The 8781-nt window shown below is 50.4% G+C and overlaps 1 protein-coding gene across 1 annotated transcript; it reads right to left on the minus strand.

Moving 5' to 3' along the window:
* Window positions 1-5066: 5066 nt before the first annotated feature.
* On the minus strand, window positions 5067-8775 carry STEEP1 (STING1 ER exit protein 1). The gene is made up of 7 exons (XM_041485377.1): window positions 8592-8775; window positions 8296-8413; window positions 8114-8155; window positions 7864-8002; window positions 7248-7337; window positions 7044-7136; window positions 5067-6310 (listed from the first exon to the last, which is right to left on the minus strand). The coding sequence occupies exons 1-7, from the start codon at window positions 8713-8715 to the stop codon at window positions 6248-6250; spliced, it is 669 nt and encodes a 222-aa protein (XP_041341311.1). The 5' UTR covers window positions 8716-8775; the 3' UTR covers window positions 5067-6247.
* Between the last annotated feature and the right edge of the window lie 6 nt (window positions 8776-8781).

Raw genomic sequence — 8781 nt, forward strand, 5'->3', positions numbered from 1 at the left:
TTCTTGCAGCAGTTGAAGTATGAGGGGGTTGGGAGTCTCAACAGTTGTAGAGGAGGAGGAAGATGAACCACCTCCATCCTGCAAGCCTTGGTACCTGCTAAGTACTGGCAGGTAAACACAGTGCAGGTTGCCAAGGAGGCTAGGTAGTGTTTCCGCCCCAGGGGAAGCCAGTGGTGTAGGCTGGAATGGGGACTGGCAGCTCTGAAGGACTCATCCACTGACCTCCCTGAGACTGCACTAACCAGAGATGATGGACTGTGTGCCACAGTCCTGCCTCTGGCCTGTCTGCTCATTGGAGCTTGTGAAGCCTGATTTTAATGATGCCAAGTGCCTAAACTGTCTGTAAAGCACAGCACCCCCTATGGCACTGAATGCCTGGGAGGCTGGAAGAATGTCTAAGGGAGTGTTTCCTGCTCCCTGGAGGAGCAGAGCTTGGCATCATGTTCTCTGCCTTAGAAACTGAGCTACCTAACTGGGCATGTAGGCAGCCAGAGGACACAAGTGCAGTTAATTGCTGCTGTTCTGTAGCTTCCCTGGTCGGCCTTGCTCTCACAGAGGGTGCTGTGCTGTGGGGATTCAGCAGCTGAGCAGAGAAGCTTCTGTACCAGCTGTGCTTGCTAGGCAGGGAGGTGCATTCCCAGGCTCATTCCTTACCCCTGGAGCTTAAGGTTCAAAATTCCAGGGGAAGGGGAAAATTCCTTTATGCTGCTGGGACAGTTTGGGGGAAACTGCAAGATGGGGCAAGGTGTGTGGTGTGGCCTTTACCCAGATATGTCTGTAGGTCTGAGTCACCCCAGAGGAGCTGCCTGGTTTCTGCCTGGGGATCTGGAGTGGTGAGGGGATGCTCTCCTGGTCTTCTGCCCTTCAGGACAGTGAGTCTCTTCACTTCCCCCATGCCTTTGGTGTTTCTGGCTGCTCAGGCCTGCTCAAAGCAGTTGATTTCAATCACTGAAACCAATCTCAGGCACTGCCCAAGGCAACTAAACAAGACCTTGTGTTGCAAAGGGCTAGAGTTGTTTTTATTGCTAGAATCTAAGCAGGGCAGCCAGGCATGAGAGCACAGCACCTTCCTGCTGCAGGTGGTGGTGGCTTGCCAGGGTCCCTGTGAGGGGGCACGGGCCTTCCTCATGGGAGACAGTCTTGTGCCTCACAGCTGAGCCAATTGTCCTTGCTGATGATTTTCAACTGCCCCTGGGCTGCTGCAGTGTGAGATCCCCCCACTGCCTGCTGTGGAGGTGAAACAAGCTGTAAAGGTGAGATGTGAAGCAATGCCACAGGCAGTGGGCAGTGCTGGGGCACAGGCAGCAGCTTGGCAGGGGACTGTGCCATGGCTCCCTTTACCAGGGAGCCCTCTCCTGTTGTACAAGTGCCAGCTTATTAACTAAGGGCTCTCAGCCTCCTGCTGCTAAGCTCTCCTGGATTTCAAGAGCTGTTCTGAAATGCTGCTGGTTGCTGAGCATGGGGCATCCTTCCCTGTCCTTTCCTCCACAGGGGTTGCATGGCCAGGCCATTGGCACAATAAGGTAGGTGCATCATTTCTTCCTGCACACAGTGATGGGTGACTGAGGCACTGAGCTGGGCTGTGTGCCAGGCTGCAAAGGAACTGAGCTGGGGAGTCCCTAAGACCTACAGATTGTGCACTGGACTTGGGGTGCAGGGCTGGCACTGAGTAAAATAGGTTTCAGCTCCCTGCCCTATTGACTGCTTTGGGGATTCAGGAAACAAGAATGTGTTTCACAGCTCTTTTTAGCTCTGGCAGGTGTGAGATGCAGGGCAGAGCCCACAAGGGGTTCTCCTGCACTCCACTGTTGAGTACTACAGGCTGGTAGGCCTTCTGTGGTTTAAACTGCCCCCCTCCTGGCAGCTCCCTGGGAGCAGCTTTATCTGGGGGGGTTCAGCTGCTGCTGTTGCCTCCCATGGAAGCACACTGTACAGGGATTAAGGGCTTTGTTCTTGTGGGGAAACTGAGGCAAGAGAAAAGAACTTAGGCCAGCCAGTGGCAAGGCAGCAAGTTGAGTGCAGTCCCTCCAACACAGCATTTTGTCCACTGGGCTGTGCTGCCACAAGAATGGCATGGATGGGGGTGGATTTTCCTTTTAAGTGTGAGTCTCCTGTGGGAAGGGCTGAACGTCACACATGTCGTGATTTCCTCCACAGGAGCTGTGTCCAGCCTGGTGCATCAGCTCCTTTGCTGGTGAACAGGGATGGGTGAGTGCCTGTAATGCTGCTTTTGTCTCAGCCCCTGGCCCAGCAGCCATAAATCCAGGCTTAGGAGGTGTTGACGCAGCACAGCTGCGCAGGGGATCGTGTGACACGCTTGTCAGTGGCTGGGGCAGGTGATGATTGCTGTGGGATGGTTGGAATGGCTCAGTGTGCACCAGCCTGCCCCAGCTGGGCTGTGCCTGGCTCTGTGCTGAGTCTTGCAGTGGAGAGCATCCCACCCCAAGGACTTGACTTGTAAAAGACCAGAGTGCCAGCTCATCCACTCCACTGTCCCCTTCAGCAATCGCTGGATCACTCCAGGCTGTATCTCTGGGCTTTGGATGGAGACAGGAGTGCCCCTGCCTCTATGTCCTTGTCACCCTTGGCAGGCATTGCCCCAGCATCTTTCATGTGCTGCCTGCATGACTAGCAGGGTCTGGTGCAGAGGGGCAGGGGGAGAGGCAATGCTTTGTCATGCAGGGTAAAATCAGTCGTTCCCAGTGGGGATTGTTCCTGCCACTGCCCAGCCACACCAGGTGGCCCCATCAGCTGCCCAAAGCACATGCATGGTGGGCCTGGCTGTGGGGACAGAGCTATGCTCACAGGCCTGCAAGGACACAGCCCCAGTTCTGCACACCCTGGAGCCATACTGAGCTGCTGGGGGTGGTGGTTTTGGGAACAATGAGTCCTCAAGACCTGCCAAGACCCCACACCGAGACTGGCAGCATCAGGGGGCTCTGGGAGGTGTCATCCCACCAGTGGTTTGCTGGTTGTTGCTTTCTGATCCTGCTGGGATTGACAGGAGTTACAGCCCTGGCTGCTGGCACGGGGATGGAGTTTTTCTGGTTGACCACAACAGAGCGATTGGCCACTTGTGCCTTGAAATCTACCCAAATCCCCAGTGGGCTGTGGCCAGCTAGGGTCATAAGGATTCCTCAGCAGGGAGTTACAAGGCTTCCATTCCATCCTTGGAGCCCAGCCCTGGAGCCTTTTAAACAAGCCCGTAATTTTGTACTTTTAAAATGCCTGGATGTGGCAAAGCCCCATGGCCTCTTTAGGATATCACCAGCAAAAGCTGAGACTATGATTCAGACTGATCAGTTAGTGCTGCTCCCAAGCTGATCACCTTGTCATACACATTATGTGTATTTATCAATGTGCATCAATGCAACAGTCTAGGGAGTCAGAGCAAGCCATCTGCACTGAGTAAAATAGCACAAACATGGAGCACAAGGAGAGCTGTAAGGGTTGACCAGAAACTTCCACTCACTCCATGCTGCTCCCCAGGCACAGCTGTGATTAACACAGAGGAGGCTGGATTCACTGTTACCACTTCTCTTGAGTGTTTACAAATTGTGTGGAGGTTTTGTACAGGTTATGGGGAGCCAGGCACCATTGTTACACCCAGAGCTGTTCTGATTTGGTAAATCAGGCTACGGTTTTGTGAAGGTGCTTGGAAACTGGTCTGAACTAAGTAATGAAATACAGTAAGGTAAGTCTGTCCTTGTGTGCCATTACTTTTAAAACAGATTCCCTCCTTCACTTTTATTTCACATTTTGTGATACCTCTGCATCTAGACAAGTTCTTGCATACAATCTCGTGCTCAGTTAAACAAATCTATCACTTACCTGTATCTACAGATTTATAAAAACAAATGTTGACTTTTGCATGTCTGACTGTAACATGAAATCTGAGTTTTCTTTGGTCTGAACTCTGCTACAGATTGCCCATTTGCTACCAGGGTATGGGAAACACTGCAGGACAGCTGGTTTTATCTATTTTAACAGGACATTTCATCAATTGTTTGAACTTGGTGACCCTGCTTCCTGTTGCTACAGTCAGCTAATATATTTTAATTAATTTAGATTCAGAAATGAAAATCCCAATTTGATTTACACTGTTGTGAATGCTCCAGTTGAAGTAAGAAATACATAATAATGTATTGGATCAGATTCTCTGTGTTAGAGTTGTTTCAGCCATGGCCTGCATAACTAGAGTGTATCAAAAGCACCTCAGAAGATGCAAGGCACTCCCCTTTCTGATTGGGTCCATGCACAAGTCCTGAGCCAAACTAGATTTCCAGTGATGAGGACAAACACTGATTGAACATGGACTGGCCTTCCAGAAGCCTGTGCTGTGCTGTCGCAAGGCTCCAGGAGGCAGCTGAGAAAGTTGATGACAGTTGGTAACAGCTACTTTGGACAACTTGTGTTGAGCTGGGACACCAGATTTTCTTTGTGCCTGACCAAACTGCAAAGATGCTCCTATCCCCAACTGGCAGCCCCTTCACAGCCTGTCCTCAGCTTTTGTCACTCCCAGCCTTAACCCTGGCAATAAATCCCACCATCCCCAAGTCAGCTTGTTGTTCTGGTGTCACCTGAAGCAAGACCACACTTCATCCCTGGACAACTGGAGACTCAGCATCTGCAACCCAGCACATCTCACATGGATCAAACCTATTTTCAGATGTCAAAGTCTTTTACTCCCGCTTGGGAAAAAAAGTCTGAATTTTTATAGAGATCAACCTGCAGTTCCCCCAGGCTTGGATCACCCCCAGAGGAGCCCTGAGGCCCTCGCCTGGCTGGGCTGTGCTACCACACTGGGAAAGGGGTTTGTGTACCCACACATCTCCTGCCCTCCCAGGTACTGCACACCACCACAGGCTCTTCTGGAGATCGGCTTCAGATGAGAGCTGATGAGCAGGGAACAAGATCAGCACTGCATGAGTTAACATGAACACCTGCTTACCAGCCTGGCATTAAATTGTCCCAGGATCTACCAACCCATCTCTGCTGGCTCTGGGCAGAGTTCACTCCCTCTTTTACTCCTTTTTTTCCTGAGAAAGAGAGGATAGATCCTTAGGTACACAGATCTGAGTTTTCCCAGTCAGGACTATAAAGCCAGATGGAAAATATTTATTGATTATAGAAAGTTTTCCATAATAATTGTGGGAGATGGAAGCATCTTGTTCATTGCTTGCATTTTATGATGCATTTATTTGGTAGAGCAAAAACATCTCAGGAGAGGTATTTTAGTTCAAATCTGTAACATGATATTTAATCCAATAGAGAGCAATGAAGACATGGGCTAGAGAACACTGTTATTATGTCATGCAAGAGGCATAAAGTACAATTACCCAAACAGGGTACTTTAAAAACTGGTGTATAATGTTGTCTATCCCAGCCCTTAGTGGTCAGAAGGAAAAATTCAAAACAATTTTTCCTTCACATTTCACAGCTCCAAATACTGATACTGTTTTGCCCAAAGGGCTAGTGCAGATGTGCAGTTGTATTCTTTAATGATCACTGGCTGTATCAGTAACTTCCAACCAAGTATTTGAACTCCTTAGTAGCAGTTTTTATTTACAGTAGTTTAAAACAGGCTTGGATTTTACACTCTGGTATGTGTCTGTTGTGACAGTGTAAGTCTGTACATCTGCAGCCCTGTGATGTTCAGCAGGAGCTGGGACTGCAGTGCAGCAGCCCAGTCTGTGCTGGCTGCCTCTGGCAGGTCAGGGTGAGCAGCAGCACCATGCCCAAGCCTTGCATCCCAGTCGTTCCAGACTGTTGTAATGGCATGGCTCAGGCTGCTGCACCTTTTGGATATGTTTAAAATAACAAAATGAACAACAGGCATAGAGCTTACTTTTGTAAGGATTTCTTTGTTGTACAGTTACCTGTCATCCTAATGTATTCAAGGAAACACATTTGAAAGCTACAAAATAAAAAGACAGGTATCTAAAGGTGAACTTGGGAAGGCACCCAGCAAAGATTTTCTTGAAATAAATATTCTACCTGGAATGGCCCGCTCACAACACTGGGTCTGTAGAGAACTGCAGTTTGAGCAAAGTCTCCAGTGCCAAGTTAAGATTGGTACCCAGAGTATCACTTTACAGAGGGATCCCGAGAGGTTCTCATCCTCCAAGCTAGCTGCAGCACAGTGCCACTCTTGAACGTTGTCTGTTACTTCTGCTTTGTTGACAGAACTGTGACCGCTCTTGGTAGTTTTCTCCTGTCTCCAAATACCCAGCAGATACACAGCATTTCATTTGAACTGGTTATCAATCAGGGTTCCTTTCATCTTGGCTTTCTTGGCTTCCAACTCAGCCTGAATAGGAAAATTAAAGTAGAGTTAAATCATGTCTGGATAATTTTCCCTTCAGTGCTCCAATTAAGTTCACTCTTCTTGTCTGACCAAGCGAACTTTTCAGTTCCAAAACCAGGAGCAAGAGTAGCTCAAGCGCTTTGCTGATGTACAAAACAAGGACCATTTTTAAAATCATGAAAAGCCCAAAACCAACTGCCCAAGAGGCAATTTCATACCTTCTATTCTCAGATGGAAGCTGCACATTTCCTCCCCCTTTCCACCTACTACCCCCCCTGTCACAGGAGGTAAGATCAGTTGTGATGTTCTTGCCATTCATTCTTCGAGTGCCCCTTGCAGTAGCAGCTGAGCTGCAGATCCTCCACAGGAGCCTGGCAGTGCCCTGGTGCCTCGTGGCAGTGACCTGCTCTGCCCAGCAGGCAGGAGAGCAGGCTGGCAAAGCCATGGCCTGATTTCCCCTTCCCTTGCTCCTCGTCCAACAGGTCACAGAAAGCCTCCCTGCAAACGCTCTGCTGGCTGCTCTCAGCTCTCCAGGCAATGGCGTGCAATTTTAAGCTCAGGGGGACTAGAACATCTTTATAAAACTTGTAAAGGAAATCTCATCCTCACAAAGCTGCAAGCTGCCTGTGACTATACCAGGACCTCTCTCTACTTTCAGTCTGATCTGCAAGATAGCTTTTCTGTACAAAGCCAACACATCTCAGAGCTTTGTGTTCAGCACCAAAGAAAAACTCACCAACTCTTGTAGCCTTTTCTTGCTCATGCCTTTGCGTTCCAGCTGCTTCTCAATCACTTTTGCATTCTGTGCATACGAGTCTGCAATCTCCCTCTGAAATACACACACAAACCCCAGAGTAACAATATTTCATCCAAACAGTGAGACCATTGCTGGCTCTGCCCAGCTCAGATGTGGCTGCCACTAAGGGCATCCAAAACTCACCGCTTCAATCTCCTCCTCCTCTTCATCAATTGTGGAGACTGTGACAGAACTGAACTTGCCCATGTCTTTGGTCCGTTTGGTCATCATCACCTGGGTGAAAAACAAGAATGTTCTGTTAAACCCTGGCAACAGTTGTGCGAGTAGGGATTGCTTCGTCCTTCCATAGGTTTTAAGGCTTCTTATGCAAGCCATCAAGGTTACCTGAACTCTGTGGGTGGCAAAGGGGAATTATGCTCAGTGATTTCTGGGCTTAAAGGTTTCATTACCAGAAGCAAGCTCACTGATATACAGTAGATGAGCCAGACTTTGAGAATCACTGTGCAGGCTACCAATCTGACCTACTTACAAGTGGAAACTTTCTGTTAGCTGAGCCTAAACATCAGGCACAGTCTAGATTTTAGAGTTGATTTTACTCTCCTTTAGTGCTAGGACTTCAAGCTGCAGTGACCACTGTCAAGGAAAACTTAAGGGAGACATGGACAAGACACCAAATTGAGTTATTGTTCAGAGGTCCTTTTCTTTTTCTTTTCTCTCCCCTGTCCCCTCACCATTAAGTTATTTTATACACAACACCTTTAGGAAAGCAAAGGTATCCTTGTTCTTTAAAGCAAATCACCTTTTTAGGAGGTTCTTGTTTCTGAGTATATATGTTTGTTTTCCCAAAACCCTGGCCAAATTTGACCACAGCACCATCAACAATGAACGTCACAGGAGCATTTTTCTGTTGGTGTTGATAAAAGAGCAGCAGTCCACACCTGGAAACAGAAATATACATAGCTGAGAGGAAACCCAGATTCTGGATTCCTATGGATTCCTCATTAAAAAGATTCTAAAAATCACTCCAAAGACTCAAAAAGGTCACTCACTTGCCACATTTCTTCCTGAACTGCCGCTCTATGCCTTCGGGTCTGGGGGAGAGAGGCAGCGCTTGAGCAGAGCACACGGACACAGGGTGTCCGTGCCTGGCTGGCGGCTCCCAGCCGGGGGGAGGGCAGCCCCTTCCCGGGCCGGGGCTCAGAGGGACGGGGGATGCAGGGGCCGGGCCCACCTGCGCAGGAAGACGCTCTCCTCCTCCTCGGCGTTGCAGAACTTGTGGGCGTGCTTGGCCGCGTCCATCACGCGGGCGCGGTCCCGGGGCCGCATCGGCAGCTTCTCCAGCTGGCAATCTGCGGGGAGCGAGGGGCCGGGCTGGCGCCGGGAACCCGCACCCCGCACCCCGCATCCACACCCGTATTACAAGTCCCACATTCCGGACCCGCACCCCGCCGCCGCCTGCCCGGGCCCTGTGTGCCGCCGGGCCGCGGCCTGGCCTGCCCCGCCCGGCCTGCCCCTGCCCCGGCTCACCGAGCACCAGCACCATCTGCCCGCACAGGCAGTAGTAGACGTGCAGCGGCTTCTCCCCATCGTCGTACTCCTCGCGGTCGCGGGTGTCGGAGCACACCACGGAGCGCGACACCACCTTGGGCATGGCGGCGGCGGGCTCGGGGCCGCCCGGCTCGGAGCGCCTGGCCCGGCCCCCGCGCCGGCCCCGCCC

This window comes from Pyrgilauda ruficollis, unplaced genomic scaffold (assembly GCF_017590135.1).
Source record: "Pyrgilauda ruficollis isolate IOZ18807 unplaced genomic scaffold, ASM1759013v1 scaffold7, whole genome shotgun sequence".
Lineage (NCBI taxonomy): Eukaryota > Metazoa > Chordata > Aves > Passeriformes > Passeridae > Pyrgilauda > Pyrgilauda ruficollis.